Source organism: Xiphophorus hellerii, chromosome 11 (genome assembly GCF_003331165.1).
Source record: "Xiphophorus hellerii strain 12219 chromosome 11, Xiphophorus_hellerii-4.1, whole genome shotgun sequence".
Lineage (NCBI taxonomy): Eukaryota > Metazoa > Chordata > Actinopteri > Cyprinodontiformes > Poeciliidae > Xiphophorus > Xiphophorus hellerii.
The window spans coordinates 21,747,105-21,765,279 of NC_045682.1; the positions used below are offsets into that span (position 1 = coordinate 21,747,105).

At 41.0% G+C, this 18,175-nt stretch overlaps 1 protein-coding gene across 2 annotated transcripts in view; it reads left to right on the forward strand.

Moving 5' to 3' along the window:
- Positions 1-293: 293 nt before the first annotated feature.
- Positions 294-18,175, forward strand: part of mtus2a (microtubule associated tumor suppressor candidate 2a) — a 47,086-nt gene continuing 29,204 nt past the window's right edge. Inside the window, exons 1-2 of one of the 2 annotated variants that reach the window (XM_032576590.1) lie at positions 294-483; positions 15,400-17,659. In XM_032576590.1, coding sequence (XP_032432481.1) covers positions 15,641-17,659 — 2,019 coding nt within the window. In that variant the 5' untranslated portion in view covers positions 294-483; positions 15,400-15,640. The remainder of the gene's footprint in view (positions 484-15,399; positions 17,660-18,175) is intronic. The other variant, XM_032576591.1, reaches the window with a different exon arrangement.

The following is an 18,175-nucleotide window of genomic DNA, read 5'->3' on the forward strand; positions in this document are numbered from 1 at the left end:
ATTCTCCCACTTGAGCTATGAATTTAACATCTGCTTAATTTAGAATCTGTCTCAGCAAAAATGCAAATATTTAATTTTTAATACAATTTAAATTTGCAATTCATACAAACCCATGAATTTAAATGGGTCTGTATGCATTGGAAGGCACAGTATTTCATCTCATTCAGAGCACCGAGGGATATTCCAGTAAAGATCCAGCAGAGGGCGGAAGTGAATAGAGAAAATGAAACGAGAGCATGTGTGTATAAACACACCTGCTGTGGGCTGCAGCATCAGCACCACTCCTCCTCCAGATCCCTCCCTTCTTCTCCTCCTCCTTTTCCTCCAGTCTGCAGCATACCCCTCTCGTCCTGCACCGTTCATGCCATCCTAAACCTGAGCGAGAGCAGAGGAAGCAGCAGAGCCACGCGGCTTTGTTTCCAATAGCAGCTCCTGTGTTTTCCGCCAGCCTCCTCCGTGAATCAGCACCAGAAAACCCTGCAAGTAAGTGGCGACACTGAAAACATCCGACGCATGGTTTTTGCAGAGGCCAGTTGCGGTTTTAAGATGTGTCGCACATGTATTTGCTTGTTTTTTTTTTTTTTTTCTTCTACCTAATTGATTCCTTCGCAGCTAAATATTAATGTCATTGTTTTGTTTATTAAAAAAGGAAGGAGGAAAAACATTTAGCACGTTTGTATAAAGGAGACTGCTCTTTTATGAGTGTTAAATAATACAGGCGGGATTGGAGGAAAAAGTGAGGTCATGCAGGTTGATGAGATGGATGGAGCAGGTGAGATATCTGAGAGTGTGTGTTGCTTGTGATCTTGTATAAATTGCAGACTAGAGCTATCACCCACTGGACAGAGAGGTAATTGCCACTTGCATTAAATTTGTATGGAATTCAACAGGAGTGTTACGTGCTGATAAGTTGTTAATAAAAAACAGATTCTATTCATTTTTACCTTATTTTTTATGTGTAGGATCAGAAAAACATCCTGATATTTATATAATTCTGGGTTATGACTCGATGACAGTATTATTTAATTACCTTCTTAATTTACAGTTATGATTGCTCCAACCTTATTTGTCTGGATAGAGTGCGATTACATGTTGAAATTTTTCATTTTTAAAGCTTCGGCCCTGGGTGTAAGTGAATTTTGCAACCGTTGCTTATCAAAGAAATTGGGTTCAACTGTACATGTGACAAAACACATTAATCTGCAGATGATCTGATTCAGGACTTTTGGTGTTCTCATTCTCAAAATCTGCAAATATTCATAATCAAATATTAAATAGAAAAACACTGACACTCTCAAGAATATATCAGTTATACTGCTGGACTTTGTGCTCATACCTTTATTTGCAATAATATCTATAAGTCTGATGATTGTATCATGAGTCTCAGAACAATTCTTGAATGCCTTTATGTGCGCTGTGACTGTTAATGGAAAAAAAAAACATTGAGAGAAGTCACACAAAGCAACCCATTAACATAATAGTTTTCTGTTTTAATCAAATAAAGCATTTGATTTTTAGCAACATGTATTTGCAAATAGTACAGTTGGTGTACGTAGATAAGAGCAATCTTTCCCAATATTTTCTGCATTACAAATGTTCTTATCACGTGTCAAAGTTTTCTAAGGCCACCTTCACACTGCAAGCCTTAATGCTCAATTCAGATTTTTTGGTGGATTCTGAAACATTTTTGCGTAGTTGTTCACATTTCCAAATATATTCGACTTGCAAGTGATGTTCTGTGTGAACTGCAAACAACCTAAAAGTGTGCAGCATGCGCAGTAGAGGAAGCAGTAGTGTCACATGTAGACTGTGCTGAATGTTTGCGGAAGTAAACATGTCTGCTAATAGTGGACAATATCTTTAAATTTTAAAGTTGTTGCCCAACTGGAGCCAGCACATTAACAACTTAATCCACATTTTTCTTCCTGCTTTCTTCCACATAAATGCAGGTCATATTTTGAAAAGATCAGATACGTATCAGATTTAGAACCAAGTGAGTCGCATTTGTAAAAATTGGATTTGTGCTGTTCAGACTCTCATTAAAAGATCAGATACAGGTCGCACAAGGGCAAAAATAATGTATTTGGGTCACTTCAGGCTACAGTGTGAACATAGCCTAACAAGCAGCTCAAATTTTCCAAGTCCTTTATGTTATAAAGTAAAAGATGTGTTTTCTCCCAGTTTATATTAATCTAAATGTTTGCACAAACCTATATATATTCATATTATATTTTTGTCAATTCAACATTACAATACCTCTAAAAAAGATCATGCTGAGCATCAGAGTGCTCACTCGATAGAAGCAGCAGACTGCGCGGAAATAGTTTTTCTGTAACAAGTTCTGCCCCTATATTTAAAATGAATCTTAAACAAAGCAATCTCCCATATCTGACAACAACCATCTGTTTAGTGTATCAATACTGGATCGGATTGACCCCATCTCTGTACTAACCCTATTTGGAAATTAAACCTTCACTATTTGGAAACTACTGAAATTTATAGCTCTTTGGGCCAGGAAAACATTTTCTGTGGATATTATTCTGGAGAATGTACAAAACAAAGAAAGAAAAGAAAGCAAAGGCAATACAAATGGGAGATCGGTTGAGCTGTTATGGGTGAGCTGCTCACCTTAAATGAAGGTTAACAAAATTCTGCCCAAGGCCTCATACAACCTTGATCCAGCTCTGTTGGGAGAGCATTAATTAAGACCTCATCTTCCTGTCTGATACCTTTCTTTTTTTGCCAGAAAAAAATCCAAGCTATGGTTATTGGATTTTTCTGACACTTTTCCAAAACTGTTTTCAGTCTCTCCATCATGTTGCTTGGAGACCCTGAGAACCTGAGGTGTGAAATGAAGCATCAAACAAAGGTTAAGTGAATATGTTTCGCACCTTAATAATGCTGATCAATAGTTGTTTCTGATAATAATGTTGTCCTTGAGATTGTGAAGAGCAATTTGAGGCCAACTTCACCCCAGTTTTTGTATTGGCATCTTTAGGATTTTGCATTGATTAAAGCCTGGTGGTACTGGTTAAACTAAGAGCCTTTTGCTAAAATGTGTCTGATAAATGCTCTTCATAGTGTTTATTGATTCCAATACCACAAGCTTTCCACATTTATGGATCATCCAGTTCATTTTATTAAACCTCAGCAAATCCTTCCTGTCATGTTAACGCGTAGGCTGACACGACGCTGCCAGTGAGTGACCTTTGAACTGTCTGCTGTCGGTGCCTTTCTGGATGCTGACGTTTGCATGATTGATACATTATGTCTGACCTCAGCTATATCTCAGCTGCGATCAATTCAGTAAGAACACAGCATGCACTGCTGCGAACGTGCGTGTCTGTGAGTGTGTGTTTTACAGAAGCCATCTGTTTCAGATATCATATACATGCATGTGTGTGTTTCTGCGGGTAAGAACGCTTGTCGAAAAGCCCAGGAGTGTTGCACACTAGTGCAACCTTCAAGGATATTGTAAAGGGCAAACAAGGAGAAGGAGGATGGGAAACAGTTCAGTTGAGAAAATTAAGAAGAAACACAGAAAGTGTGTCAGTGTGACTCTTAGTGCATGCTATAAAGTTTACTTGAATTAAATATGCACCAATCAATCTTTTTTTTTTTTACCAATACTGATTTTGACTTTATCTGTTTTTGTTGTTGTTGTTGCTTTGTCGCCAAAGGATTACAGCACAAAAAGAGAACAAACAAACAGGGGGAAAAAATTAATTATATATAGTTAAAGTAAAATTAACTGCATTACATCAACAATAATACCAAGTAATCCCACTGGCTTTGAACTCGCTGAATATTTGCTTTCTCTGAACACACCAAACATTGTTTAAAACACATGTGAACAAAAAACTCCCAACAACTCTGAGCTCTGAAAGACTAATTGGTGCACCTCTAGTTACAGTAGTTACGTTTTGAATAGAAGAGTCTTAACAATTTAGGAAACCATAGAGAGACTCTAGTTAGTTTGACAACTGTATTGTTGCAGCCACCTCCTAGCCCACTTTTGTCAGTATGTACATAAATCTCAGCGTGTTATGTTTGCATGTGAGTAAGCACACTCAAATCCACGTTTTCAAATTCACGCTGCTTTTGTCTGGAAGGTGGCAATGAGTCCGCCATGGCTCCTCCCCTGCAGTCATGGCCAAGACATGAGGGGTGGGCGGGAGAGAGACACGCCTCCTCGCATACGCACATGCACGTCCCTATGCTGTGGAGAGTCAGCATGAAAGCCATTGTTTCACTTGTGTGCAACCTTTTACAGAATGTCAGCAGTCAGTTCAAGGGCACAGAGTCAGCTCATTTGGGTAACAAGAGCAAGTAAGCTGGAGCCGCTACTTGAACAATTCTTTTCATGTGCAGAGATCCTTGAAAGCCCGTTTCACAAATCAGCAAGATGACAGAAATCCACATGATCAATATTTAAAGAGCCCTCTTCATATTCTGCATCTATCCACTTCTGTTTTTCAGCCTTGTCCGTGTTGCTAAAAATAAAACTGTTCGCCAGAACAGTTGTGCATGTGAGATGTCGCCCCCAACCCCAAAGGAGTTCATGGCTCTGTTAAGCACTTTTCTCCCAATATGAAAATAGTCACTTCTTTTCTTAATATATTCTTTCCCTCTGTCCCTCCTGAACCCTCGTTTTGCAATTTTTTTACTCACTCCTCACCATCTTCCCTCCCCCACACATCAAGGGTTTGCACATTACAACACATTTCACATTTACACATAGCAGTGCTATCTAGAATCCTCTCTCACCCCCACTAGTTCAAATCAATCGTACTTCCTCTGTGCTTCATCATTCAGTCTGTATTTTCTTAAAATAAACAAAGGTGACTCAGCCTCTTGCCCTTCCATCTTAATGTCTGGCTCTGAATGTCTGCAGCCTCCGCAGAGTCCAACAAAGAATGCTTCTCTTTATTTGTACTCTTCACAGCTTGAATGTAAGGCACATTTTTTTCCTCTCTTTGTCCCATACAGTTTCAGGCATGCAAGAGTTAACATTTCTCACTCTGCGACAGGCATTAGGGTAGAGGGTGGAGGGGCTTTGTTAATAATAATGCAGAGCTACCAGCTACCGGTGTGGACAGGCAGCCTCATTTCACGCCTCTTTCAAGCTGCCACCAGTGCGATGGATGCTAGTCTGTGTTTTGACTGCTCTCTCACAATCTCCTTTTTCACGGTATTATGACAAATGGGGCGATTCTGCTCGTTTACACCAACGTCGGTCGCTTGACCAATATCAGTTTGTCCCATCTTAATAACTTAAACCCCAATTTAATTTTCTCTACTCTTTTGGCTCTGTCTGCATTTCATCACGTTGCAAGGTGCGCAGCACAGCAAAATAAGACGGTGAAGAAAAAAAACCTGCCTTATGAAGTGAAAATTGATTCCTGGTGATTGCCAAAGGCAAGAATGAAAAAATATGAAGTACACAGCACAAACATCGCCTGTTTGCCATAAACCTGTACTTGCAAGTGACAGCTTTTTTTTTTTTCATCAAATCTGGCTACAGGGATACAGTGTGTAGGAGTATTCTCATGCCTTGAACTTTTACACATTTTTACACATTCAGCCGTAACCATAAAGGAATTTATTAGCAAAAACACTCTTTTACTTTATAAGTAGTATAAATCTAGTTGTTTTTTGAACAAATTCAGTGATGTATGAGTAAAAAATACAAATATTGCACCATGCACACTAATTCTTTGATGAGAAATGATGATGGCAGCATCATACTGTTGGGATGCTTTTCTTCCGAAGGAACAGTGATGCTGATCATTGATGGGAAGATGGACGGAGCTAAACGCAGGATTATAGATGCTGCAAAAGACGAAGGTCCTTCTTCCATATAATGCTTTTTTTTTTTTTTTTTTTAATCACCCCGCAAGGGGTCTTTTTGTGGGCTCTAGTGTCCCTTTTTTTTTTATTTATCCCAGAGGGCAATTAAAATCTTTCTTCCACTTACTCAATTATGTTCTACTTTGGGTTATATACAAGTTCAGAAAAATACATTGAATACATAATAAAATGAGAGAAAGTTGCATTGTAGCTACAGACTGAGCTATGTGTGGTTGTATAATGGAGTTACTAAAATGTCCCTTTTCTTCTTCTTCTAGAAACAAATTCAGAAAATGATGCATGTCGATTTTCTTGTTGCCTTTTTAGAATACTTCAGAGCTTGTTGCAGATTTTACTGCAGTAATCTCTTGGTTGTGAGAGCAGCACAGAGACAAAGCATGAAAATGTTTCCATGTCTGATTGCATTTGGCCATTTCTGACTCATCTGATGAATCCCATTAGTGGCATTTTGTGACTTTCTGTCAGTTTCAGAGCAGGTAGCAAACACAGCATGCCTGCACACGGTAAGGAGATAAATCAGCTTTTATTGGCGATGATCTTATTTCCATATCCCCCTTATTCACTTAGCTATGACCACCCACTCTGACCCAAGATTCTCAATAAATCCTGTTACTGTCCCCCCTGCGATGTGGGAGTGCAGAGAGACAGATAGCGAAGCTGCAGTCTGCTGATGTGTCACCTTAGAACGATGGAAATGGGATTGATTGCCTCACCCTGCTCTTATAAACACTTCATTAATAAGATGAAAGATTTGATTGGCTGGACCAGCATGGCAGAAACTTACAAAATTCTCATAAAACAGATGGGATCACTGTGGGGACAAAGCTTGTCTGAATATGGTGTGAACCACAGACTACAGAAGCAAAGTGGAACATTTGTTGTTTTCAGATGCAGAAAAGGGAAACCAGTTCAAATCAATAAAGACAAAAGCTGCAAGACTATTTATATGTCGTTTCCTGAGCTGCTTTGCTTCTTTTTTGTATGTGATGGTAAATCCCATGAGTTATCCCTTGACTTAACGCTCAGTGAATCGTCTTGTGAGATTCTGCAGACGGGGTGTGTATTGTGCACTGTGATAATGAAGCATTTAGCTCATTCCACTGCTATTTCTGCCAGTATTATGCTGCAGACAGATATAGGAGGAGCAGGCAAGGATTGTCTGAGCTTTTACATATTGGATGACTTTCATGGAATGTTCTGTTTTTGTTTGTTATGTCTGTTTTAATGTGCTGACCAGCAAAGTATTAGATGTATTACCTCTATGCAATAAATATAGCATTAAGTGCATTGGCGCAAGTTCCACCTTTCTGGGCAACCAGTTTTAATGCAAACCAGGTGCTAAATCAGATCATGTCATGTATAAATATTCAGGAGTCACGATTTATGGTGATACACACAAACAGACGTCATTGTTCTGTGCCGTCTCGTTTGTTTCTATTTTAAGTGCTGGAATTCACATCTCAGCACAAGTGTGGATGAAAGAGATGGGAAGGGGGAATACATGTGTGAGAGTGTTGCTGGTGTCCCCCTTGGGGACCACAGAGCTATAAAACCTGTCTGCTAGCCAGTGGGGGGAGGAGTAGAGTAAAGCAAAGTGCCAAAGACAAATGGCTTTCCTGAAAGCCGCTTGTGCTGCTGGACGAACAACAAAGATACCGGGGAAATGCATGTCGGGCACAAGTGTGCGCCTGAGCGTTTGATTGGCTTTGTATTGTCTTAGTGATTGTGTGTGTTTGTATGTGTGTCTGAAAAAGAAAACAAATGCTGCAAAATAACAAAATAAGAAAGAGAGCGCGGGGCTCAATTCAAAGAATTTTTGGACTTTTAGATAAAACAATGCAAAAGTTTGCCACTTGGCTTTGATTAACCTTTTTTTTTTTTTTTTACTGTAGACTGTTTTTCTCAGAACAACCTCTGTGCATAGGAAAGAAAGAAATAACTTAAAACATGTCAAATCACTCGAGCCTATTGCCCAATCACGAGAAAGAAGCATCTTTTTACTGTCTCATGCAAGTATTCATACCACTTGATCTTTTTCATATTTTGTAAGTTTACAACATCAAACTTGTATTTTATTGGAATTTTGGGATTGACAGACACGAAATAAGTCATATTTAAGCTGGCATTAAATACATTCTTAAGAGAAGCATTTCCACAGCATTATGTTGCCACCACTTTGGTGGATTGAAGGTTTAGATTGTTTTCTAACCTAAGCCTGCTTTAAACTTCTCCACAGCTTTGTCCTTGACCTGGCTGCTGTGCTCCTTCAGTGAACAGCTGTATTTAAACTGAGATTAAAATGGTTAAAAGGGATTAAGAGGTTGCACTGAATTTTATTAATATTAGATGACAAATTCAAGAGGTCAATTTGTAAAAAAGAAAAAAAAACACATATCCTTCCAATTCACAGTTATGAACTCAGTTATGTTGCTCTACCCCTTAAAGTTAATGTATTTAGTGATAGTAACCAGACAAAATATAAATAAATCGTTCATGGGATATGAATACTTTTACCAGGCACTCTGGAACATCTCCTTTACGTCATAAAAAATTATTAAAAAAATAAAACAGTCACTTAGGAGATTTGTCCGTGGTTAAAAGGAAGAAAAAAAAAACCCTCATTAACTAATCACTAATTTCCTGTTCCTTCAAACTGTATTTGATTACACCGTGATTTTGCCAGTAGTTTTAAATAATAATAAAAAATGCTTTGGTAGTCTCTTATACTCTCTGTCAGTGCTTTTATCTTGAGATTCACTTATATCTGTCTGGAGAGAAGAATTTTATTAAAGCGGAAGTACAGGTTCCCAGTTTCATCAGTGTGAGCATTTCATTACTAATGAGCCTTATTTGTGGTCAGGGATTTCCAATAATGGCTCTGCTCCCCTCTCTTGGGCTTGAATCGGTAAGTCACATCATAAATGGGGCCGTAAAGCTCATATAGCGGCTCTCATTACACATTCCCCACCGTCCGCCTAATTAGAAATCTTCAGCAACTTTTTTCTTTCACCGGTGTGCAAGTCTTATCCCTCCCACGTCAGATTATGTCTCAGTCTCTCACCCACTCAGACTGAATCCTCATAGTCAAATTAAGATGACTCTTTTCTCGGTTTCTTTTACATTTTCAGCTTACATTATGTTGAGATCTTCTTCATGTCATGAGCGACTTAATTGGTTTGTTTTAAAATCACATAAGGGTTCACAAAAAGTTCTGTTCCAAAATCTGGAACAGAACTTGATTAACATCAAAGTACCAGTTCTTCCTGGGTCATGCTTTCATCATGTTATGAGTGCATCCATTTGTAGTAGGGGGGATGTTCCTCCCTCATTTTGTTAGTTTCTAGTGAGTGTCCATCCATCATTGTGCATATTTGTTTCCACATGAAGGTGTGCCAAACACATTTGATTGTCAGACTGGGCTACGTTCTGCAAAATTTGGTACCATCCCTGTTTGTACTAAAAGAAAATAACATATTGGCTCCTAGTTAGCACATATGCCCAAGTTGCCTAATAAACTGCATTCTTTATGTCAAAAAAGAAAGGGAGCCAAGTGTATTTTATTTTTCTCACATTTTTCATTTAATGTTTTGCACTGAAATACTTTTATTCAAATTGTCAGACTTGTTCATCAATTCTCCATACTCTTCTGTTTTGTACCAAATTGGCATTGTCAGCCTGGTTGTTTGTTGAAATGCAGTTTATTGAGGTACAGGAGCTGTGACTGAGCAGAGCACTCAGCCTCCCTCAGATTGCTGTCACCAGCACACGCTTCGGCGCTACATCAGCGCTGTAATCAATCTGGCACCATGTCCTCTCGGAGAATTCAGCCTCCTCCTCCTTTCCCTACCACATTGAGTTTCCCATGTGTGTTTTGTAACCAGCTAATTATTTGATAGCTAGCAACATACACAGGAGCAGAGTAGGACAGGCAGTGGGCAGATTGCCTGTTGTTGTTATTTGTATGTAACGCAAATTAGGTTTCTGTTTCTCTTTTTGATGCAAAACAGAAAACTACAGAGAAGTCAACAAATACTTAACTGCAATCTTTACGTATAATAAAAGAACGTGCACATTTCTTATCTTTTTCAAATAGATCGTTCTTAGCTCAGTGCCAAATTCACAAAACCAACTGATCATCAGGAAAACATATTCTGTTTGATGCTTTCCTTTCTTGTGCACTTGGAAAAAAATTCACAAATAAGCCACAGGCAGAGTGAGCTGCCATCTTAGCAGTGAGTTCGCTAAAATGCCTGCCATCAGATACATGAAGAAAGGACCTGCTAATGAGAACAGACACCTCTGCTGGAAAAATAATTAGGTGAGGGCTCAACTTGAATTTCTGAAATGATGCAAACAGAATGGAAAGTGAAAGAAGACGCATGATGTGGTGTACAAAGACAGAAAAAAACCAACATAAACTAATTGGCTCAATATGTTTCATACTATTTGATAAAGATTTAAAACAATATGTTGCACTATCTGGATCCATCAGCAGGCTACGTTTTAATAACTATACATGAAATTGGAATAGCATAAAAGTGTCAGATTTATTTTGTATGCATTGTGAGTTTTTGTTTTGTGTACATTTCAGTACACGGATAATTCATCCTGCACTAAAAAATGCTTTCACCATATTTGTTTCAGTTTAATTGTTAAAGAAGACAATAAAATTATACAGATGCAGACTGTGTTCAAAGAAAATTGTATGTGGCCAGTAATTGTGTATCTGAATGTAAGCTATTATCAACAGCCTGCAACAAAAAACAACAAAACAAACCCACAATGTCGGCATTATTGTTGTGCCAGTACCTTCTCACTCCTTTGGAAAAATCTGTATTGGATGATTCAGAAAATACATCCTTCCAAAGTCACCCACTGCCTACTCAAACCTTTCATTAAATTCAGGCACAGACACTGCGCTCATAATCAACTCACATGGCTCTTTCTGCTCCCACAGCCCCACTGCTCATAAAAAATTACATACTCAAAGGCATAACATGCTATAATTCATGTAAAGATTGAAACTAAATGGCTTTCCCTGCGCTGCTGTATTTTTACTTACTTTTTTGCACCGTCTTTGTATACTGTATGCAAAATTACTCAGCTCAAGGGAGAAGAAGAATCTGTATGAAAGAGATGTTGTTCTGTAGCCATAACATTTTGTCATTTTCCATTACTGTACGCAATTTGTGGTGCTAAAAATAGACCTCCTGGTACCACTTCTGATTCAGACAATATATACATAGTATTTGATTTTCATTGTGTTCATAGCATGGATAAGGCATTTTGTTTTGGAGATGTTGTGTCATGCAAAGGCATTAACACCCGTCTGATGTGCTAACCGTCATTGCATCCTCCCAAAGAGGTTACCTTTGCTGCCATTTTCTTCTGTCCTAAGCCGCCAACCCCACAACAAAATATAGATTTTACTAATATAAAATATTCATAAATTATCTAGAAAAAAAATCTTTCTTTGGGTTTATAGTATAAATGGGTACATGTATATTTGAACATTATTTCTCCTTGAATGTATTGTGCTACTGTGTATTTTATACTTGCATCAAGATTTGATTTAATGTAAATTGCATAAATGATACAGTTGGAATTAGTCTGGTAGAAACCTTTTCTACGCTTTTCAAGTATGATTGAATTTAACTACTATTACTGTTGATCAACTCTGCAGTTGCCAAATCAAATACAAGTAAGATAAGATAAGATAAGATTTATTTGCCGTTGTCATCAACAGATTACAACGAGATTGAGATTTGCTCGACTCGAGTTAAAATGCAGGTTATGTGTATATACATAATATACAATATACAGTACAGACCAAAAGTTTGGACACACCTTTTAATTCAATGAGTTTCCTTTATTTTCATGACTATTGACATTGTAGATTCACACTGAAGGCATCAAAACTATGAATAACACATGTGGAAATATGCACTAAACAAAAAAAGTGTAAAACAACTGAAAATACCCCTTATATTCTAGTTTCTTCAAAGTAGCAACCTTTTGCTGTGATTACTGCTTTGCACACTCTGCATTTTCTTGATGAGCTTCAAGAGGTAGTCACCTGAAATGGTTTTCACTTCATAGGTGTGCCCTGTCAGGTTAATAAGTGGGATTTCTTGCCTTATAAATAGTCATGAAAATAAAGAAAACCCATTTTAATTAGAAGGTGTGTCCAAACTTTTGGTCTGTACTGTACATATACATACATACATAAAAAGATAAAGAAACAAATAGTACAAAATGAGAAATAAATAGACATCAGAAGATGGTTGCAGCGACTGGAGGTGTCGCAACAGAATTTACATTTTTAACAAAGTGGTGTCAAGAGCAGAAGTTCTTATGCCTTTGAATTTAGTGCCATGATTGCCATCGGGTAAAAACTGTTTTTTAGGCGATTTGTCCTGGTTTTTATTGCTCTGTATCTCTTGCCTGATGGCAGCAGCTGGAAGAGACCAAGGCCAGGGTGTGAAGAGTCATTTATAATGTCCAAAACTTTCTTGTGGAGCCTGGAAGTATAAATCTGTTCCATAGTGGGGAGGGGGCAGCCTATGGTTCTCCCTGCTGCCCTAACAACCCTCTGGAGCGCCTTCTTGTCCGCAGATGTGCTGCTGCCGTACCAGACACACAGACTGTACGTGAGCACACTCTCTATGGAGCAGTGATAGAAGGCCTTGCAGCAGGTCTGAGGGGAGACAGTTCTTCTTGAGTATTCTCAGAAAGTACAGTCTCTGCTGTGCCTTCTTCAACAGCTCCTTGGTGTTGGTGCTCCAGGTTAGCTTGTCCTCCAACTCCATGCCCAGAAACCTGAACACTGGGACCCTCTCCACACAGGTCCCACTGATGGTGAGAGGCTGGATGTCCGTTTTGTTCTTCCTGAAGTCGATCACCAGCTCCTTTGCTTTGGAGATGTTGAGGAGCAGGTTATTGACTTTGCACCACTCTGACAGCCGCTTCACCTCATCCCTGTACTCCAGCTCCCCCTTCCCGCCTGAATGATCTTGTTGCTGAGGTGGATGGAGACACAGTCATGAGTGTAGAGGGTGTAGAGAAGTGGGCTGAGCACGCAACACTGTGGCGATCCGGTGTTCAGGCTCAGAGCAGTGGAGGTGTGGGGGCCCAGTCTGACCCTCTGGGAGCGACCTGTTAGGAAGTCCAGGATCCAACTGCAGGTGGCTGATGGGAGCCCAAGGTTTACTAGCTTGGACACCAGACGGAAGTATAGTATTAAATGCTGAGCTGAAGTCCACAAAGAGCATTCTGACGTAGCTCCCCTGCTTCTCTAAGTGGGTCAGGGCAGCATGAAGTGCTGTGGATACAGCGTCCTCTGTGGACCTCTTTGCTTTGTAGGCAAATTGGAGAGGGTCCAGCTCAGCAGGCAGGCCAGCGAGGATGTGACTCCGCACCAGTCTCTCGAAGCACTTCATGATGATCGGTGTGAGTGCCACTGGACGGTAGTCGTTCAGGGTGTTGATGTTGGTTCTTTTCGGCAGGGGGACAATGGTAGAGGACTTTAGGCAGGGAGGGACAGTGGCTTGAGACAGGGACTGGTTAAAAATCTTTGTGAAGATTCCAGCCAGTTGGTCTGCACAGTCTTTAAGCACCCGTCCCGACACACCGTCAGGTCCCGCAGCCTTCCTTGGGTTCACCTTCCTCATCACCTGCCTCACCTCATACTCCTCTACTGTGTGTGGACAGGCAGCTGTGATGGAGCTGTGGTAGGTGTCGCCTCAAAGTGGGCAAAGAAGATATTCATCTCCTCTGCCAGGGAAGTGGTTCCCTCCGTGCATGGCTGGTTGCTGGATCTGTAGTTTGTAATGTGCTGAACACCCTGCCACACCTGGCTGGTGTTGTTGCTCCTGAGCTGCTTCTCTATTCTCCCTCTGTATGATGCCTTAGCTTGGCAGATGCCTCTTCTCAGGTTGGCTCTGGCAGAACTGTAGAGTGCTTTGTCCCCAGACCTGAAAGCAGCGTTCCTGGCTTTCAAGAGGCCCCGGACCTCCTTAGTCATCCAGGGTTTCCTATTCGGATAGATCCTCATGAGTCTGTTCCTGGTGACATTGTCCGTGCAGAACCTGATGTAGTCCAAGACTGCTGAGGTGTAGTTCTCCAGGTCCTGATGTGCAAAAACCTCCCAGTCAGTTCTCTGGAAGCAGTCCTGTAGTTGGTGAGAGGCATCCTCAGGCCAGATGGTGACAGTCCGGGTTGTACTGGGGACACGTTTCCGCAGGGGAGTGTAAGCAGGGATCAGTAGCAGGGACATGTGATCAGACTGGCCAAGGTGTGCTAAGGGTTTAGCCCTGTATGCTTGTCTGATGTTTGTGTACAGCTTGTCCAGAGTTTTATCACCCTTGGTTGTGCACTTTACGTGTTGATGGAATTTTGGGAGGACTGATTTCAGATCAGCAGAGACGATGTGAACAGCCTCGGGGTACTTGTTCTGGTTGTTGCTGATAGTATCATGCAGGAGTCCCACGGCCGAGCTAGCGTTAGCATCCGGTGCTATGTAACCGCAGTGAGTAGAATGGCGTTAAACTCACGTGGGAGGTATCGGGTCTGCATTTAATTGTGATGAACTCCACGCCGGGAGAACAGTGGCTAACAACTACTGTGGAGTTCGTACACCAGCTGTTATTTACATAAACGCATAGTCCACCTCCTCTTTTCTTACCGGAGCTCGCTGATCGGTCCTGTCGGTGTGCTGTGTAGCCTGCTAGCTCGATCTCCGGGTCCGGTATGGTTGGATTTAACCACGTCTCCGTGATCAACAGAATGCAGCATTCCCGGATGAGGTTGTCAGTTGCATTCCACAGCTTCCATTCGTCCAGTTTGTTAGCGAGAGCCTCACGTTGGAGAGAAAAATGCTTGGTAGCGGTGGTTTGTGTGGCTGTTTCCTGAGCCTCGCTAACACGCCGCTGCGACACCCCCTCTTTTGTTTACGATCTCTGCGCCGTCGCCCTGTCGTAGATACTGGGATTGTAATCCAGGGAGAGCCCGGTGTCCGTGCAATATCGACCGGAATGTTGTTGTGGACACGGAAAAGCTCCTGTGACAGACTTTCCCCGATTGCTTGACCAATGGCCAGTAAATTCTGTCGGTTGTAGGTGTTTTTAACCGCGCAAAGTGGAAAAGACAAACTTTGAGTCGGAGAGCACAAAGCCGCTGCGTCTACGCGCGCCGCCATTTTATTGCAGTGAAGTAATCATTTTGACAAAAACTATGTTAATACTGAAGTTCTGATTTTATTTCTTTATACATTTATGGACACATTGATTGATGACTCCCCACATTCCCTTGTGTAGAGAGGTTTTGTGTTAAAGAACCTTCTAACGACATAACTTACAAATATGAAGAAAATAGCACTGTGGGCAAATTAACAGCTGTTATTCTACAAATACACTGGGGACATAAACTATTTCTGGAACTCTATAGGGACAAAATCTGATGATTTTATCAGAAGTTTATGAACTTATTTGCTCTTTCTTATAGTTTCCTTTGTGTTTCTTCTTTTTCCAGATTTATCAGACTTCTATCTTCACTTAAATCCATTAATATCAACTTAAATAACTCAATCTAAAGTTGTGCGGCAACCTGAAAGAAAGAGAGAGACTTCTTGAGATGATAACCAACTCCTGGATAATTCTGCCAAATGACTCTAAAAACACTGACCCTGATAAGGAAGAGCAAAAATTAAAGTAACTCTTAAAACTCTGTAAATGGCCTCAACCCCTGAACGTGCTTAATAAAAAAGTCAAAGATGAGCATTCCAACTAATTTTCATGGATTGAGGGTCAGTGTTGAAAGAGGAGAGAAGATTGGAAATAAAACCCATTTCACCTCATCAGGAGATGATAACGCCAATCAAATAACTTCAGCCACTGACCAAGAAGGAGGGGGTCTGGTTGAGGTTACAGGGTACAACACAAGCTCTATTCCTCCACTGGTTCGTCAGAGTGACTCTCCAGACAAAATTGTAATCTGGGGATCTGAGCAGCAATGTATGGAGCCTGAGCTCAGAGAATTTGAAATCCACACATTCTTAGGAAACCAAAGTCAGGAGGAGCATAACGAAGAGGAAGATGATGGAGAAAGCATGAGAGATGGTAAGGATGAGGGTCCCATGTCCATATCCTCAAGTTCAACGGCCAGTTCTGCTTCAACCGGTGTCAGGCGAAACTACGACCACAACAGGGAAGAGAGCAGAATGCAGAGGAGCAAAGAGAAACGCATTGCCTGTCACAGTACTGAAGAGCTGGATACATATGTGACAGGCTCAGTAGAGAAAAGAGACACCAGAACAGGCAGGGATAGACGGACAGGGGGTCTGAAGGAATCCAAGTCTGAGACAAATGTGTTTGTTTCCAGTCTGTCAGCTGTTGCTCTTGGTGGAAGTCTGTCTAGTGCTCTGGATTCCAGTGGTGAAGCATCTCTTATTTCCCTACCCAACCCCAAGACAAACCTTTTTCCCAACACCAACTGTTCTACCTCAGCCCAGACCAGCAGACGGACAGCTTCCCTAGACACCAATCAGAACTCCCCACCATTTCGTCCTCAAGGGAGATATGACTGTCAACAATACTATGGCCAGGAACAGAGACTGGAGGAAAGGAGTCATCATAGAAACGGAAGGTCCTGTGATGGAGCACTGGGCCAAAGGAGAAGGACTGGATTTGAGGAGAGGGTACTGCCACCTCGACGGCAACAGCTCGTCAGACCCCTCTGCCAGACAGAGATGATAAGAGACAGGAACTTGCCAGAGCCTAAAACTCAGCAAACTGGGACAGTGCTACATTCCTCCAACAATGCATCACCAGAGTCACACAGCAGCAGGTCAAGCAGAAAGCTTACAAAATCTGCTTTACGGGAACCGTCAGACTTCTCCCACCTTTACAACATGAGCGCTATCTCCCAGCTAAGACAGACTAACCAGGCATCCCATAGGGAGGTTCCACCCATGGAAAAACAGACAACTACAACTGCAAAACATCTATCTGGTCCCTCTAACATACCCACTCTGGAAAACAAACCTCAGGCTCAGCTCACTTATCGAAGGAACTGCTCAAGTCCCAACAGGACTGGAGTTGAATCCAGGTCATCTACCCCTCCTCAATCCCCTCTCAGGACACCACAGGGCTCACCACGCAGGCAGCCCTCTATGTACCTCATTTCCAGGAATGTCTCTGGAGCTTCTAGGCACATCCCATCAGGATGCAACCCAGCTGTACCAACCTCAGCTCAGGGCTATGGCAACAGTTGTTTGAGAGCTCCAGTGAAAACAAACATAAGCACAAGTGGAATCCCAAAAGCGCCTCTTAACATCCAGCAGAGCTCCTCTAACTCTAACCCCAAAGAGAACTCTCCATCACCTAAACTTAAACCTAAAGGAATCCGCCCCAAGATCATAACGTCTGTTCGAAAGAATCCTCAGTTTAAACTCCAAGCTGCTGATGGACCTTATCAGGTCTCATCTCTGCCATCCAGACTCTCGACTTACACTCACAGCCAACCACCAGCGGCCTTTAAGGACCCATCTAAAGACCCGCGCAGAAACCCTGACGCTGAAACCCGAGGAACCCCTGTACTTAGTGCCTCCAACCCACTTTACGATAAATATCGCCAAGAGATGCAGGTGAATAGTTTCCCTCCAGGGCTGCAAAACAGGAGCATTAGGACTCCTGGAAACACAAACACAGTTCCCCCAGCACATGCACACAGCCACAATGCATCCCCGAAACTGAGCGGAAGGGTGGAGAACTACTATGGGACATCATCTGAGGTGAGTTAGATATATGCGATGTACTCTATATCTTTGCACTGAGATTGATTTTCAAGTATCTATTCTCAATTCACTGCAGTGATTTGTCCACAGTAACTAAATTGGGTACTATATGGCATGCATTTTTATAGTCATATGGAATAAATTGGAATATTTAAGAAAAATTCAGACTGGTGTTTTCAAGCCTTTATTGTTGTTAATTTTATGATGATTTTTTTAATAGTAAATAAAAACACATTTAAGATTAGAATATTACATCAGCCCAATAAAAAAAGAAATTTTTAATACAGAAATGTGAAGTTAATGAAAAGGATGTTTAATAGCAGCTAATACATTTTTAATCAACATGTCTTTTTGTTTGCTTTTGTGTGTGTCTGATAATTTTTAATTTTCTTATCAGTTTGTCTTGAGTACTGGTGAGCCAAAGGCAGTTTTCCCCCGGCAGACAATAAAGATTTTTTTCTACTCTTTTCTATGCTACCTTTTGCCATCAAATAATAAAAAAATGTTATGTGT